The sequence below is a fragment of the Marmota flaviventris genome, chromosome 1 (assembly GCF_047511675.1).
Source record: "Marmota flaviventris isolate mMarFla1 chromosome 1, mMarFla1.hap1, whole genome shotgun sequence".
Taxonomy (NCBI): Eukaryota; Metazoa; Chordata; class Mammalia; order Rodentia; family Sciuridae; genus Marmota; species Marmota flaviventris.
This window is the reverse complement of record NC_092498.1, coordinates 171,623,381-171,641,824: the sequence shown is the minus strand read 5'-3', so window position 1 is coordinate 171,641,824 and position 18,444 is coordinate 171,623,381. Positions and strand designations below refer to the sequence as shown.

General features: G+C 39.7%; 1 protein-coding gene across 3 annotated transcripts in view; it reads left to right on the top strand.

Moving 5' to 3' along the window:
• The window catches only part of Fhit (fragile histidine triad diadenosine triphosphatase), a 1,433,463-nt gene that overhangs the window by 1,400,719 nt on the left and 14,300 nt on the right, over positions 1 to 18,444 (top strand). For all 3 annotated transcript variants that reach the window (XM_071609242.1, XM_027951322.2, XM_071609246.1), the window contains one exon: positions 6,879 to 6,983. In XM_071609242.1, coding sequence (XP_071465343.1) covers positions 6,879 to 6,980 — 102 coding nt within the window. In that variant the 3' untranslated portion in view covers positions 6,981 to 6,983. The remainder of the gene's footprint in view (positions 1 to 6,878; positions 6,984 to 18,444) is intronic.

The window sequence follows — 18,444 nt, the reverse complement described above, 5'->3', positions numbered from 1 at the left end:
TGCAGCTTTGAATAGGTAGTTGCCATTTTGAGAGACCTTATCAACACTAAAGTTCAGCTCTCTTGACAACCCTGTTGCATGGTTCGTAGCTACACTCAATATCAGGCTTTGCCAGGAAAAAGTGCTGAGATTAGTTGGTGAAGCTATTGCTATTACTCAACAGGCCTTTTCTCAATATCTCACCACCATCTTTTAAGCTCAGTCCACATCTCTGACTTGTATGTCAACCCCAGACCCTCATTCCGGCAAGAATTATTTCCCCTCTCTCCCAGATATTCCGGGAACACTTTGATGGAATTTCCAGTCCAATACTCTATGCCAGTCTGACTCATTAAATTATATATGTATGAATCTGCCTGCCTTAAGAGAGGTAAAACCGCAGAAGACAAAGATTTTTGGCTTCTTTATCAAAATCTCTCCTTTAAGACCTAGAACAGAGCCTGGAATATATCACGTGCTCCATAAATGTTTGTTGAGTTCAAAGTTAGTAACAGCGAATCTGATCTTTAAAATTAAGGATTTACTTCGCTATTCAATGAATTTATTTTCCTTTCGAAAAACAGAACCATCAACCTATAAGCTCTGTTCTATATATTGTTTTATAAAACTGATAACAATCAAACATTTTATAACAACACCCAAGTGTATATAAAGCTGTTCGCTTTTTTAAGAAGATATTAAATTGGTTCTCCCCCTTTTGAAGGCATTTTGATATTTACTATAGGTTACTTCCAAATTCTGCAAAGCATTTAAATTATTGTGAATCATTACTCCTCCTGTATTCCATTACAGAGCAATAAAAACATCAATGGCCAAGGCTGCTTGGGAATTAATCATTACCCCATATACCTTGTGCCAACACACTGAGTGCACAGGAGGAAGGAAAGACAGAGGCAAATTGGCACACATCACTACTCCAGTCAGAAATCCTGTTAACACTACCTTCTCCAAAAATCATTTCAAATAGATAAGGGAGGATGACTACAGATGCATTTTTAAAAACTGCATAGAAATAGAATTCACTTGGAGGTGCCATCACAGACTTCAGTCTATTGAATGAGACTTTGGTCCAAGTGTTGGCAGACTTGGTCACATCAGTGTGCCCTTTCCTTAAAAGAACAAACCATCTGTGAGAACAGTTTCAACTTTGCATCAGGAGGAAACAAATATGTATTACATAGTATGTCCCTTGGTACTGAGCATTTTCCCAGTGTGCTGACTCACATTTAACTTCTATGACTTGGTGCAGGGAGGAGAGATGGAGAACTCGAGTGCATTGAATCCCAGACACTGTCAGTCAACAGGAGTGCTATTATTTTATGTATTATTAAGAAAGAAAAATGCTGCCAATCACGTTATGGCACAGTGTTGGTTCTAGAATATGTTTTCATTTCAGAGATGTAAAAATAGGAAAAAGTATGTATCTTAGAACTGGAATTAAAATAATCCTGGTGACCTGCTGCATTCCATACAGTAGTAATAATAATAAGTCCTAGAGGACACAAAATGCTAGCATTAAACTTGATCCCTTTGGACAGTGTCCCTTTTTTTAAATATGGTATTCACAGGTAGGCAGGTTTGGAAACAACACAACTATCAAATGCAGGCAAGTACTTCCTGTGGCTGATTTCTAAGAGTGTTTCCTAGTTCTAGTCATCCAATAAAATTCAGGAAGCCCAATTAAACTTGAACTTCAGATGAACAACAAAACTTTTTTAGTTTAAGTATGTCCCAAATGATGTATGAGACAGAGACATACGTACACATTTAAGAAAAACTGAGTGTCTTGTATTCTTATTTGCTAAACTGAGCAACCATGCTCCCAGGGTAATTTTGATTGCTTCTGACATTTACCACATACTTTTACTATAGGACCTTAACATTTGCCTGGGAGAAGCTTCCATTAATACTTTCTTCACTTCTCAGGACAACCCTGAGAGCTAGGGATCATCATTTTAGCAAAATTTCCTTCTCAGACTTGGATGGTTATTTCAATTAATCGGTATAGATCTGAATGTTTCATCCTTCCAGAGGGTATTCAGGTCCCAAAGATACAGATATCAATAGAACCATGAAAGTACTTTCACTAACTAAAAGCAAGTTCTCCGGGGTGGTCTGTGGTCCCTGTAATGGGGACAGTGTATCTATCCCCCAAAATACTACTACTCATAATAACAATGGTAGGAGCCAGCAGAACCAGGGAACACTGAGCCCACTTATGTATCAGGAACATAACTGCTCACAACTCCTACTGCTTCCATTGGGTAGAGAAAGGAATCTGAGGCACAAGGAGGTTAAGGTACTTGCTCTTCTCATTATTCAAGTGCAGACTACACCTCATCTTCTTAGGGGATACCCAAGAAGTTGGCTACTCATGAGATGAGCCCCTTCCCTCCCCACACTTTCACAAGTTTCTTGGTGAGAGAAAGCTGACCATCTAAAACCTTTCTAGGCAGGTGAGCCCCACCCAGTGCCTTTCCCATTTGCTAATCCCATCTCACTAAAAATCAACCACTTGCTGTCTGCCCTAGCAGGAGCAGATTAAATAAATGGTATGTTAATAACTAGACTCCACCTTTTCCTTAGGGCAACCTAAAGTCTTGTGGCAGGTTCATCTAAAACCACACTCGGCTATGAAAACTCACCCTAGGCAAACAATACCTTTCGGATAAGATACAGTTTCAAATTCTTAGGGCTTCCAGGTTCTTAGTTTGCTTACAGGAAGTGGAATTTTATTCTCAATTGCAACAGGTTTAATTTCCAAGTCACTTGAGTGGATTGTCTAGAACACAAGTCTTACCAATCAGCAGGGCCTTCCCCAGGCTCCCCATTCCTACAGAGACTACAGACTCATTCAGGGGTTCCTGACCAGTCAGTAATTTTTTTTTTTTTTTTTTTTTGCTTGTTTTGGTACCAGGGTTTGAACCCAGGAGCACTTAACCATTGAGCCACATCCCCAGCCCTTTGTTATATTTTATTTAGTGACAGGGTCTCTCTGAGTTGTTTAAGGCCTAGCTAACTAGCTGAGGCTGACTTTGAACTTGCTATCCTCCTGCCTCAGCCTCCAGGATTATAGGTTTGCACTATTGTGCAGGGCTCCTGATCAACATCTTAAGCATCAAAAGCCTCTAGCTCAGTCCTCACTTTGATCTAAGGTAAACAGAAGAAAAGTAGTTCTGCAGCTTGGTTTGCAAAGGACAGATTTGATACCGTTGGAAGCAATAGACAAGAATAAATGTATTACAGTGAGTTCTTCATATCCATGGTTCCCCTTCTCGGGATTCAACCCCATGGATGGAAAATATGCAGATAAAAAAAAACAACGCATCTGTACTGAACATGTACAATAGACATTTTCTTTGTCCTTAGTCCCTAAACAACCAGTACAACTTTTTTTTAACCTTGTAATATTAGATATTATAAGTAATCTAGAGATGATTTAATGTATACTGGAGGATGGACATAGGCTACATGCAAACACTCTGCTATTTTATACAAGGGACTCGAGAACGTGCAGATTTTGGTATCCTACAGGAAGGTTCTGGAACCAATCCCCCATGGACACAGGGTGACAACTATATTTCTATAGGTGTGTGAGTTCTGTCTACGCAGAGAAATGTATCTCCTGCAGTGTTTATGAATGGTGAGTGCACCATTGGAATTGCCTGAGATCTATATGTTTTATACATATATAAAATATATAGTTCTCAGGCAATATATATATACACACACACACACACACACATATATATATATATAAAACTTTTTAAAATCTCCAAACCCATTAAATCAGAATCCCTGGGGTGAGTTTTGTATTTTCAAGTTTCCTAGTTGATTCCAATGGGCACCCAGGGTTGGGCTGTTCTAAGGAAAACCACATGCTTCCATTTGGGAGCCTTTAGGAGGGAAATAGCCTATGCTTTAAAAACCATGTAAAAACAGAGTTTTCCAATATGATTAGTTTTTGTTTTATTTCCTAGTTCCTGTAAACAACTTCCAAGGGTGGGCACAATGGTGCCATCTGTAAGGCATATGACGATAACAGATGGTCGCCCCATAACCAGAAAGGCATTAGTGGTCACAGACTCTAAATTATTTGGATTCATCTGGTGTGATTCGAGTCACTTGAAGCCCCTTAATGCTTGATTTTTGTATCTTCCCATGGCAGGAGCACAAGTGGGAAGACCATATTTTCTAGGCTTTGCATTGTTCTCTGTCATTCCATTGAGTTGTTACAAGATGGATTTATAGCAGACCTAAAGGTAGTATCGAAATGAAAATTAGTTCCTGAGTGGAATAGCAATCCCACTTGCTTTGCCTGTAGCAACCACGTCATCTCGTCATCACTGCCTCTGCGAGGAAGGAAATGACTTCTTAATGTGGTTTTCTTCCACTAAGGAGAATTAAATCTATGTGGCAAAAATGTAAAACCAGTATGCTGGCAGCCAAATTCTGAAAGGAAGATCCATGACCCTCATAAACATATTTGTGGCCCAGTTATATGCTAATGAGCATCATTTAGGCTCTGACTTAGTGTGGAAATAGAGCTCAGCTGGAGAGCAAGGCTCTCTCTCTCTCTCACTGTTTTGACTTCTGTAGCAAAGTTTGCCTGAAATGGAGGGGGAAACTTCTCCACCTCCCAGGAGCTCTCAGGGTGAGGTCTCTGGATTAGTTTTAGAGTGTTTGGGGCCTGAGATACCAGCTCCATTATTTTAGTTGATAGTCTTTTTTGCTAAATTGACAAGATTATTTGCAAAGGCTCTGATTTTGGTGTGAATATATGTGGAGGAGTGGGACAGTATCGTCACCAGAACAGAGGTCAAAAGGGAGGTGAACCTCCATTCAGGCTGTGAGGGTCCTTGATCAGGATTTAATAATGGGTCAGAGTGAGTTATGACTCACTTGATTTCAGAGAAAAAGACAGAGTGCAGGTATTGAAGAGGAACATGCTAGCTACCCCTTAGGTACGCGTGTTTTTACGCTTAAGATTTATAGCACAGACATGATCTAAGAGGGTGTCATTGGTTCTCCTTTGTGTTGGTGACTAGGGGTCATTTTCCTTCTTTGTTTTTGATGAAAGACCTCTAATATCTTCTGTCAGGGGGATTTGTCATTCTGCTTTGTATTCATGGGGTGACACTGAAGGTTTGATTACTTCATCTATACATCACCTTATAATCAGGTCCTAAAAATATAAATCACAAAAATATCTACTTGTTGAGCAAAGGCATTCTCAGACCTATTTTAGGTTCAGGTCAAGAAAGAAGTTATTTATGGACTTGAGAGTAAGTTCTGATAAATTGATGTAATGGTGCTGTTTGTGATCAAAATATGTGAAAGTGAACTTTAATTATGGACTTTCAGCCAAACCCATAATCCCAGCAATTTGGGAGGTAGAGGCAGGAGGATCACAAACTTGAGGCCACCCTTAGCAATTTAGGGAGAACTTTTCTCAAAATAAAAAGGTCTGGGATATAGCTCAGTGGTCCCTTCGCCTTCTGAATATAGCCCTCATTGCTCTAAGGTTCACTTAAAAAAAAAAAAAAAAAGTTTTCTTTTCTTCCTGTAGTTGATGGATCTGGAAAGTGAATCCTAACAACCATCACAGTGCCCTTGGACCCCCTACCAGAGTATACCTGGAATGTCACCCTTGAAGTTCCTTTAAATCGCCCCTGTCCCTCCTGATGGGGGGAGTCACAGCCTTTGGGACCTGAGTCCCTCCTTTGCTAGCAAAGGAATGAACCTTCTCCTAGTTATTAAATTGGCATTGGGGACAGGGACCACCAAGCTTTTAGTTACAGGCTCAATCTCCCCCCCCCCAAAAAAAAATAACAGATCTGAATGTTTAATCCATGTGAAAGTGGACCCTCCAGGATCCACAGGTGAAGGTTGATAGGGACAACCCTCATGCCTACCATTACTGCTTGGGTGACTTTTCACAAGTGAATATTACTCCCACGGGTCTTAGTAAAAAAGCAAAAACTGTCTAATGGGTTATTTTAAAGATTAAATGAAATGATGCACAGTAAAGAAACTGCTCTTTACATCATTCACCTCAATGGACTTAACACAAAATACTATATTATGGGGAACATACACCTTCAGCATGTTAGAATGTATAGAACCACATGGAGGAATAACAGATTTACCTAAGAAAATTAAGGGAAAGGGGATTGAGGTTTTCTATGAAAACCTCTGATAGAAGTTTTATTCACTCTATATGTAATCATGAGACCTACACAAGATGTATAAAAAATATCAGTATCTGAGGAGGATTTCAAAATAATCGACGAAGACCAAGTGTTAAATTGTTTTCTCATTAACTTGTTTGCTGGCTTAAGGCCTCTCTTGCTGGAAATGCTCCTTTCTTACTCAGTAGTCATAGTCCCTGTATTGTTATCATAAAAATTTGCTTGGACAATTTTGTTTCACAGAACAGGTATGCAGAGCTCATGTGAGAGGCTAAGCAGAAGACTGTGGCAGGTAGACCACAGGCCAGCCTGGGGAAAATGGCCACTGGTAGGTGGCAAATTCATACTTTTAGACTTTGGGAAGTAAAATAAATGAATGATGCCTGCCATACCTAAGAAAGCCAAAGAGTAGGGGGACTGTGAACAGCAGAAGGCCCCCCCAACAACTAGCCACCTTACTCTGTCCTCAGCAGACAACAGCCAGGCAGCAGAAGGCCACCATGTAACCTAATCTGGTTTTGTTAGAGAAACTGGAAATGTGGATTCATTTGTGTAGTCTCCTTGTTTTCGAATTTTGGCAATTAACCTAATTAAGAAACACACACTTACCAGCAGCTAATCTGCAGTCCTCCCAACATTTATTCAATGAGATCCCATTAATGAGCCAATCCCATTTTCTCTCCAAAGCTCCAGAAACATGACAAAGAGGGAGTGGACTCCCCAGCCTCCTGGAGATCAGAGGAGGAAATGGCGGCAGAAGCTGCAGCTCTGAGGATCTACTTTCAATGACAGGTAAAGACTGTGCACTTTGTCATCACCAAAACCCTCCACTGGCCCTCAGGAAAGGGTCTCTGGGCTGGGAATGGGGACAAAGATAAGCAGCTTAACCAATATCTTCAGCTGGTGGCTGCAAAAGTCACAACAGCTGAAGTGGAGAAAACTATGCTCTTTAAGGAATTTATTTCCAGCTCCCTTCCCCTCCAGACCTGCTCTCCCTGTCTCTCCTCCAGGGCTGTTGCCCTCCATTCCAACAGCCACACAGCAGATGGTGGGTAAAGCAAACCTGGTTGTTTGAAACGTCCAAACCCTCTAAAGGTGTGACAGTGCCCTCTGGCTCCAGATTCTTTGTCCCTCAGCCTCCTGCCATTTCAGCCTGACCCAGGTAGACTCCTTTCTCTGTTGCTGCTATTTGATAAATTACTGGTTATGTTTCTCTTTTTCTTTAGGTGCTAGGAAGCTCAGGCTACAGGGGAAAATTAGGACTTGTTAAGATTTTTCATTAATGATGTTTAACTGTTGCTAGAATAAGATTGTGGTAGAAAGCTACAATCTCCTTTTTTAGAATTCGTGCTTAGACTAAAATTGTTTACAATGGATATTATACATTGATCTTCTGACATTTGTTCGTAAGTAGGATTGCCATGCAATACTGGGAGCAGACTGGAAAATTATTGTTTATCTGAAATTCAAATGTAAACTGGCTGTCCTACATTTTATTTTATTTTGGTACTGGATTGAACTCAGGGTTGCTTTACCACTGAGCAACATACCTACCCCTTTTATTTTGAGATTAAGTGGCCTAGGCTGGCCTCTAGTGATTCTCCTGCCTCAGCTTCTTGAGTCGCTGGTATTGCAGGTATGCACCACCACAACTGGTTGTTGTACACTTTAATGGACCTCAGAGAAACATCCTTTAAATAATTCTTTTTCCTTTTAGAATTAGATGCTTCTTCCTTTAGCCTGTTTATAAGTTGCTGGAGCAGATACTAATTTAAAACAAAATTAATGAGCAAATACTGGTAGCAATTGAATTGTATAAAGTTTTGCCAACCACTTAGTAGTCATGATTTTGGTTGGAAAACAATACATTGCACCTTACCCAGGGTTTTGCTTTCCCTAGTTTTAGTTACCCTCCCTCAACTGCAGTGCAAAAATATTAGATGGAAAATTGCAGAAATAAGCCATTCATAAATTTTACATTGCATGCCCTCCTGCTTCATCTCCCCCAAGATGACAAACATTTCTAACTTATCCACACAGTATACACTACCCTCATGTTAGTCACATTAGAGTTGTCAGATAAAGAGTCACTTAAAAATAAACATTGGGAAGTTTAATAATGGCTCCATAGTATAAGAGTAGCAATGCTGGAAATTTGGTTATGCTAGAGGAATGCTGCAGAGTGCTTCCTTTAAGTAGCATCACAAGTCTAGTACAATAAGGTATTTTGAGAGAGTTAATATCCACCTAACTTTTTTTTAAAATTTTTAGTTGTAGGCAGCACAATACCTTTATTTTTATGTGGAGCTGAGGATCTAACCCAGTGCCTCACACGAGCTAGGCAAGTGTCCTACCACTGAGCCACAACCCCAACCCTCACATAACTTTTAATATAGTGTATTTTTATAATTGTTTTATTCATTTTTGTTAATGCCTTAATGTATCTGATTTATACATTAAACTATCCTAGGTACATATACAGAGGAAAAACTTAGTATATATGGAGTTTGATACTATCTCAGGCTTTAGACATCCACTTGGGGGCAGATACTGTAAAATAACCCCTGCATGTAAGAGGGAACCTCTGTTTTCACTTCAAAATGGAAGTTTTATTAGATAATTTAAAATCTATGTGCATTTCTTGTCCTTTCTCTCCCCAATCCCCTTCTCAAAGTACTTTAATTACTTAGAGACGCCAGAGTTCCTCCCCTCCCAGTACTGTGCAATTGTGGTGAAGTCTCAGGAGCTTGCATCTAGAAAGCTCATTTCATTCTCCCTGTCATCTGTGTGTCAGCTCTGCACTTAGTTGCCTGAAGGCACAGAACATGGTGTAGCAAAAGCTGTCTTTCATATATTATTTTTAACCTTTTCCACTGTTCATCTTCTTTCTTAAAAAAAAAAAAAAGGAGCGATAAAATGAACTTTGTCTATGGGCATGACTACAAACCTCTTTCTATTCTCCTCTCAGATTGCCTCCTTTGAAAGAGAACATGTCATTTTGGAGTGCCCTGTTCAAATGGGGGTCACAAATGTTCAGGCTTGACTTTCTAGGCTGAAATTGTTTTCTGAGTTACCTATATAATGGGTATTTTCAGGCAGAGCCAAGAAAGCTCTAGGGTTTTCCTGGGGCTTGCTGAACCCTAAGGGTCTATATTTGAATGCATTTTCTAGATGTTTTAAGAAGATTTAAACTTATAACCTGATTTTGCTTCTGTCTCGCCTTGAGGCCTGACATCTCCTATCTTCCAGGTAAATCCATTTGTTTTATGAGTCTTGCCAGAAAGACATTCACCCTAAGAAATATCCTACAAACTACTGTCAAGCCTGCCTGTGTGTTTTTAAAGTAACAGATATTTGTATCTCTCTTTAAGGGTGTTCTTTATAGACCAAACTAATGACCTCCTGAGCTGTGGGAATTTAGTTAGCACCTTAGAGACCAGGGACTTACACTTAGGGTCCTTCAATTTTACCAAGAACATCACCTTTACCTGCAATACAATGGGACTGAATATACTTCCCTCTAGAGACAAAGGGGGACAGAAACTTGGTCCTTGGGTTATTCCTCATCTTCTTTCACACCCACCTAACTTCCCTTTTCAAAATGCTTCTACACACTGAATTTTTATACAATGTTAAATGGTTCATGGAATACTGAAATTTTTTTTACTAAATAGAGCAATAAATTTTTTTAAAAATCCATTATTTATCTGAAATTCAGATCAACTTGGCCTCTCCCAGCTATCCTGATCGTACCCTCAGGAGCAAGTCAGTCTTAGGCAGAGCAAGTTCAAAGACTTGGCGCTTGCTCTGCAAGACCAAATGATTCTCCACACATAGGAGCTGACAGGATGGGGCACAGCCCAGCGTGGATGACTAAAGCCAATTCTTACTGACAGATTCTATGATAATCCTGCGTTGCTAGTGAAGAGAGAACCAAGGCTCTGTGATGTTAAGTGTTATTCTAAGGTACATGGTGGGCCCAGGCTGTCTGACCCAAAGGCCATTTTTTAATCTTTGTACTGCTTAAAGAGCTCCCTCTTCCAGCCAGTCCCTTCTCCCTTTCCTAGGACCCCTCAAACATTTTTTAGGCTTTTTATTTTATCTGCTGATCTCTCTGGCTTCCCTGTAAGGTCGCCTCTGTGACCCCTGCCTCCCTTCACGCTGTATCCAGGTACCAGGAATCAAAATGGCCCCAGATTCCCCCAACATTGACTTTATTGATTCCAACCAGGCTGCCCTCCTCCCTCTGATCTCTACCATCTGAACTCATGGTCAAGAAATGCAACCTTGGGCAGGTTCAGGGGTTCCCAAATTGCATGCATTTTGTCACAGAAGATCACCAAGGGCATCATTTACTTGATTCACTTTCTAAGTTTGGGTACATTAGTCTTAAACTGTGTATCTTAGACTTGATGAAAAAAAGAACTACTTGTAAGTAGAAGTTAAGCATGAAAATATAGTAATAATAAAAATAAAACTGTGCCGGTAAAATTCCAGCTTGCTGGTAGTCATCAGGACTGAAGTTATTTTCTCTTTGTTAGAAAGTGAGGTGGGCCACTCTCAGAGAGGCATTTAATTTCAGCACGAACCTGAGACTCTCCACTTGACCTATTCAGAAGGATAAAAAGAGAATGACCTATACAGAGATCAGTGTAGGTCACCTAAAATTAAACAGGCATATGATTCCCATCTTTGGAGAAACAGTAACGGAGGCTAGAAGTGAAACCCGGAGTGAGAGAACTCTAGACTATTCCAACCACTGAGCCAGTCCTTCCTTCAACTAGACATGCTGAGAATACAGGGTGCATGGGGGAAACCAAAGAGTCAACCTCCCTAGGGATACTGGGTCACCATTTTGTCACCAGGCATGAAGTGTACACCACAGCTCACTGCCTCCCCCAACCCTGGGGGCACACTCAGTCTCCAGGCTGAGCATCTTCTAGGGTTTGCTTTTAACACTTGGCTTGCCCAGAGTCTACCTTACAAACCACAGGACTGCAGAGAAGAATCCCTACACCCAAAAAAGAACTGCAAGAGGCAAAGAGTCACTGTCTGCTTGCTTTGGGTTATACCTAGCAACGCTCATAAGTAAAAACCCCTGTTCTGGATCTATTTTTTTTTTTTTTTGGTGGGGGGAGGGTGGTTGTACTGGGGATTGAACTCAGGGGCACTCAACCATTGAGCCACATCCCCAGCACTAGTTTGGATTTTATTTAGAGACAGGGTCTCACCGAGTTGCTCATTGCCTCTCTGTGGCTGGCTTTGAACTCGCAATCCTCCTGCCTCAGCCTTCCCAGCCGCGCGCCATCACGCCTAGCTCTGCATCTTCTTTATGTATGAACCCAGACTAATCCTCAGGATGACTTGAGTGCCGTTAGGACCATAAAGAGAAACATCCCAGAACTATAAGCTCTCTCCTCAGCCTCTTGAAGCTATCACGGCATGCCCATCAGTTAGGGGAATTCGCTCTGTCTTCCCATATAACCTGGCCGGAGGTCTTGGTGTCTTAGCCACCTTCTATTATCCCTGGGCTAGCACAAAATGACTTTGAATCAGTTTCTGATTCAGCAGTAGTGAAAAACGGACATGGCCTTTGCTGTGCCCAGAGAGGGCCACTGGTTGCTGAATGAAGCTGCATCTGCCTCCTCCCTGCCCACCTGACAGATCCCTGACGAGATTGCCAAGCATGTGCTTCCAGGAACCAGCATCTACTCTCCGCCTAGGTGAATTAATGCATTGGCTCCCCACACTGGGCTGACTTCCGGGAGAGGGGTTTTGCAATGGCTCTTTCTAAATCACATTAGATGACACTGGATCTCCATTTCTTACCTAACCTTGTCTCCTTTCTGGAGGACGGTAACTCTTTATGCAGGCATGTCACACTCGGATGGTCTGCCTTTGACACACTAGCGGTAGGTTTCCTGCTTAGTTTTAAAGCAGCGGTGTGTGTACCTGTGGGGAAAGTCCTCTTCTTGTTCCAAATGGAATTGAGAGGGATATGTCATCAAATATGCAAGCATCACCCAACTCTGATGGGAAATCAGAGCAGGACAGGTTTCTACACCCTGTTGTGTCAGCAGAGTTCATTTGTAATTCATCAAACTCTCCTCGGTGTGTGTGGTTATTTTACAGATAATTGGTTGCCTCTCATTTGCTCGTAACAGAGCAGAGCAATTTCAAAGCAACTGAGTCAGCCCAAAACAACGTTATTAGTCCTTATAGATGTACTGTCAAGGAAAATTTGGACACTGGCTTTTTTTTTTTTTAAACCACCATAATTTTAGCCACTGGTAATCATGGACAGTCAAGATGGATGAGAAAGGATAGGTTGCAGACAGCTTTGGTCTGTAAATTGTACCTCTGAAATCCACCTATCAGCTTGAGAAATAATCTAACCTTGCGCTGATAAGAAAGACCCAGGGAGCCCTGTGGCCCCTGTTTCTATTGGATTGTGCTGTTAGGAATACATTTTGAGAACTTGTTCTCAATAGCAAGGAATTAAAGATTCTGTTACTTGACTGACATAAGTATAAACCAGGTCCCTATGGCTTAAGTAGAGAATGAGGAAACTTTAGAAAGTATCAATTCTAGTGTCCCACAAAATGATTTATTTTATAACTCCAGCTATACTGTAAAAACCAACTTCCCTTTATATCTACTCTATGAGCGAATCTATCTCAAAGTTCAAAATGAGAATTTAGTTTAGTTGGATCATTTTTAAAATGTTTGGCTAAGATTCATTTTTCTCTAACATGGACCTAATAGTTTAGGCAAAAGATCTCCATAGGCCCTTGATAGCTAGAGAATCCAAAGAACTCTTCTACTGGTCCTAGAAATTATTGGTGTCTCCAAGTTAATTTTAACCCTTATGAATCTTAGAATGACACAGTCTATCCGTTCACAGAGTTCTTTTCAGAAAAATGTAACCCTCATAGCCAAAAATAACTTGAATTTGGGAGTTATTAGTTGGATCTTGCAAAAAGCCTATTATTATCATCCTTATCTCACATTCCTCTAGATCCTTCTATGACAAAAACCTTCTACACTAAAATTTTTCATTCTCAAGATCTTTTTTTTTCTTTCTCAGTTTTCTCCACTCTTTTCTATACAGTCTTCTCCTTCCAGTGAACTGATTTGTCTTCATCTCTGACACAAAGGAAAGTGGGAAGAAGGGCTCTTCTAGAGACCACGGGAGGTTACTATGAAGAAAAGACTATGAAAATTCACACAAATACTCTTTGACCCCATCGCTTAACAATAGCTAATGTATAAACATCAGCACCTCACTTGATTCTATGCCTAGGATGTCCCTCAGCCATCTCTTACATAGGAAGTGCTCCATTATTTTGACATGCTGGGGTGTCATTCAAGTGCTCATGCAGGCAACCTGGAGTATTAGTGCAGGATGGTTTTAATACTTCACCAATGATTCTCAAAGAGTTTAGTATGCTCTCCTACTTCTAATTCATGAGTGACGGGCAAGTGAGACTGTATCTTATTTATTAAAATATAGTCTGAAAAAAATGAGGAAAAGACAGGGAAAGGCTAAGAAAAGAACATCTTGAGAATTAAACTGACACCAACTGTTCCAGGAGGGTAATTAGTAAAATTAGACCCCAGTTCAGGTCCACATTAGTGTCCTCTCCTTCTTCCAGAAAAACCTCTTTTCTATGCTCCTTCAGAGCATGCTGTCTAAAGAGGATAAGAGCCACATAAAGACTAGGGAAGAGTGCTGTAGATGCCAACCTAGAAATAAATCTGCACTTCCTTATGCCCAAACTCCTTCAAGGGATGAATACCTACTACCTCTTCTTTCCTTCCCCAAGCCCCATTGTACTGACCTGGCCATTTTGGCTCAGTATTACTACCATCCTGCACCTCTAACACAGGCCTGGACTTACTTCTATTCTAGAACCAAGAGGAAAACTTCTAGTGGTAGGAAGAGCCTTCTCTGGGGCAAGGCTTGTCTTGTGCTTTACACAGAGCTTTCTAGAATGTGCTTAGAAGAGAAGAGACAGATAAAATGAACGTTAGAGTTTTGTAAAGATCATGAGAAAAGTATGACAGGCCAAAAATTTCACTCAAACCTCCTCCTGTGTTCAACTAGAAAAACTTTACATAATAATAATAATCTTAAAAAAGATTAGAAGTAACAAGATAGCAAAAACGTACAGTGGCACACTCCTGTAATCCCAGAGGCTTGGGAGGCTGAGGCAGGAGGATCAGGATTTCAAAGCCAGCCTCAGCAAAAGCAAGGCACTAAGCAACTCAGTGAGACCCTGTCTCTAAATAAAGTACAAAATAGGGATGTGGCTCAGTGGGCAAGTGCTCCTGAGTTCAATCTCGGGTACCAAAAACAAAAAACTATAGGACCCCAAGACACAGGGAAGTTCAGTTCAGATTAGAGAGGTGAGCCCAACATTTGGGGCCACTTTTCCACTGAGGGCATCTGTCAGTCTTAGAGAAGCAGAGAGATTCGGCCAACAATAGGGTACTTATGAAACCTCTACACCTGGGTGAGAGTTCAAAATCTAGGAGAGTTACACCCTTGAAATGAGAGTGAGCCAGATCCCTTAACATATAAAAGCAGTCCTTTGTTGTTGGACATTTTTATTATTTTCACTTATTATGATAATAAATAATGCTATAATAAACATATTGGAACAAAAATAAAAAAGAGTGAGCCAGATGTAAGCCAGCCCCCACACCAACTGCTGCCCAACTTCATATCGTGTAGAGAGAATTAAAAAAATACTTAGTCCTGGAAATTGAATTAAGGTAATCCCTAATTGCTAGTCCATTTGACTCCCGGCAGAAGAAAAATTCTCTATGGAAGAAAATAATACCAACTCAAGATCTTAAATTATTTCTGCAATTTGTTTCCGAGCAGAATGCCCAGTATGTGTGTGTGCTAATGTCTAGGCACATACACACACACACAAGGGACCAAGTTTTGATGTCCTGAATGCTGTGTCCCACCCCCAGAATTCATAGGTCGAAGCCCCAACCCCCATGTGATGGTGTTAGGAGGCAGGGCCTCTGGGATGTGAGTAGGTTAAGACCACATCAAAAGCATGGCACCTCCATGATGGAGTCAGTGCCCTTATGAGAAGAGACATCGGATTTCCCTGTGTGCTCAAAGAAGGGTCATGTGATGGCACAGCAATATGGCGGCCACCTACAAGCCCAAAGAAGAAGTCTCAAAATGAATCAGTGTTACTGTGACTTGATATTGGACTTCCCAGCCCCCAGAACAATGAGAAATAAATTTCGGTTGTTTACAAATATGATGTGATTTACAGGGTTTTATCTAGAAATGGGAATTAGATGTTAAAATAACTATATTTAAATTTGTTTATAGATAAAAGACACAAGAATTCAGCAGAAATCTTTAATCTATTTTTTATAAGGCACAAATCATAAGAAAAAGAACCAAACAGAAATCTGAGAACTAAAAATACATCAACTCTTGCCAGGTACAGTGGCATATGCCTATAATCCCAGTGGCTGGGGAAGCTAAGGCAGAAGGATCTCAAGTTTAAAGCCAGGCTCAGCAACTTAGCGAGACCCTGTCACTAAATAAATAAAATATAAAAAAGGGTGGGGGATGTGGCTCAGTGTTAAGTGCCCCTGGGTTCAATCCCCAGTCCCCCAAAAATAAAATTAAATAAAAAATACATTCACCCAATGAATGAATTTAGCAGCACAGTTTTCATAACCAAAAAGGTCAACTCAAAGATGAACAAACCATGAAAAGAGAGAAATAACAGTTTCAGTAGAAGTTATAAAGAAATAACACCTGAGACTATTTTCAAAACTGGCCAAATCTGCTACTCCAGAAATTCAAGAGCACACCAAGACCAGAACAGGGTAGTGGAGATCCTCACTCACTCATATCTGATAAAACTGGAGCACCTTAAAGGCAAAGAGATAAATATCTGATTTTAGAGAGTGTGTGGGGGCACTAAATTTCAATAGAAAAATAAACTTAAAGTAACAACAAAAACAGTGATAATCAGAAGACCACAGACTGATGTCTCTGAAGAATCAAAAGAAAATAACTACCAACCTAGATACTCCTAAGCAGCTAACAGATTTTTCATGAATGCCATACTTTGGGTATGAAATGTCCTCTAAAAGCAGAATTGTAATGCAAAAATAAATAAATAAATGATTTTTTAAAAAGCCCATGCTTTAAGGGCTTAGTCCCCACTTTGGCACAACTGGAATGGGGGTCCTAGTTTTAGATCACTGAGTGTGTGACCCTGCAGGGGACTGGGGGACCCTGGTCTCTTCCTCTTCCTCTTTCATTTCCCTGCCATAAGGAAAGTGGCCTTGGTTCCCTCAAAGACTCTGTACTGCACCCCCACAGGCCCCAAAGCACCTGGGCCAATTTATCTTGGACTGTAACTGTGAGCCAAAATAAAAGTTCATGATCTCAGGTATTTGTTATAGCATTGGAAAGCTAACAATGCAAGTACTTCAGAAACATTTTTCTGATAAAGCTGGGAGAATTTGTTTCCAACCAATTCATATAAGGGGAATTCTCAAGAAAAAAAATCAAATAGGAATTAGAAACTATTTTGAAACCTAATAAAGAAAACTAAAACTTGTGGATAAAGATGTGTTTTGAGGATAATTAATTTTTAAAAAATTTATCCATTTTTTAAAAATTAGAGCTTTTATAGTACTTGGGTTCATCCCAATAAACTCACACAGGCATGGAAATTGATTTCAGTTCATGATCACCCCTTTTCTGTCCTCCCTCTCCTATTAACATGACTTCCTTTCACTCAATATTCAATTGTATTTGATTGGTTCTTAGTGTTATCCTATCCTTCCCTCCCCCTTTCCTTTATTGTACTCTAGCTTCTGCATATAAGAGAAAACATTCAACCTTTGAGTTTTTATTTCATTTAGCATGGTATTCTATATTTCTATCAATTTACCAGCAAATGCCAAAATTTTATTCTTTTTTAATGGCTGAGTGGAACTCCATTGTATATACATATCACAATTTCTAAACCCACTCATCTATTGATGGGCATCTGGGCTGATTCCATAATTTTATAATTTAGCTATTATGGATTAGCAATTAACTTTTAATTATGACTGAGATGCATTTATTGAAGAAAATAATAGCTAAGAGTTAATCTACTAAACATCTTTATAGAAAAGTTAGAGTGATCAAAATTAAATAGAGATCTTAAGGACAAATAAGTAGTAAAATAGAAACCACAGGTGTAATTGAAAGGATTAATGAAATAAAATATGTCTTCAAAAAGAAAAACCACAGAAAACCAATGTCAAAAACAAAGAAACAAACTTCTGTACAGATATTTCAGTCACTAAAAATCAGAGCATATGATGAATAATTTTAGAGCAATACATTTAAAAATTTGGATCAAACAATTTTCTAGAAAATAGTAATTTACCTAAACTGACTAAAGTGAAAAAGAAAATATGAATAATTTGATAACAAAGAAATTGAACTTTCATTAAAATCGTTGCAACAAATAAATCATCAGGTCTAGACAGGCTTACTGGTGAATTCCACCACACAATGGAGAAATAAGTAAGAATTTTACTCAAATTCCGACGGAATGGGAAAGCAGAAAGGAATAAAAGTCTTTCACTGCCCAATTTGTTTTATGAATTACCTCGCAAATGAACCTAACAAAATGGCCTAGGCAACTTAGGAAGACCCTGTCTCAAAAAATAGAAAGGGTTGGGGATGTAGGTCAGTAGCATAGCATTTCTGGATTCAATTTCCAGTACCAAAATAAAGAAACCAACAATACAGAAATCTATAGAATGACTACATGTGGAAACAGAGGCCAAAGTCCTAAAATATTGCTGTTGGACACACACACACCATTTATAAAAAGAATAATACAACGAACAATATAACTTCTCACTTCAGACTGTCAAATCATCTCTTTCCCCAGATAAGTCAAGGAGAAAATGATAGGGTCATCTCAGTAATCACAGATAAAATTATTGATCTCATTAAACATCAAACAATAAATACAAAAGTTCTCAGGAAATTAGAAAGGAATTTAATACTTGAGGGTGAAATGTTGAGCACTGTTCATCTGAGATTGTAAATGAGATCAGAAGAGTCACAGGTAACACTTCAATTTCACAACATTCTCAGGATCCCAGCCAGTGCAGCCAATGCAGGAACAATAAATAAGAGATAGAAGGATTGGAAAGGAAGGAATAAAACTGTTATGATTTGTGGACAATATGA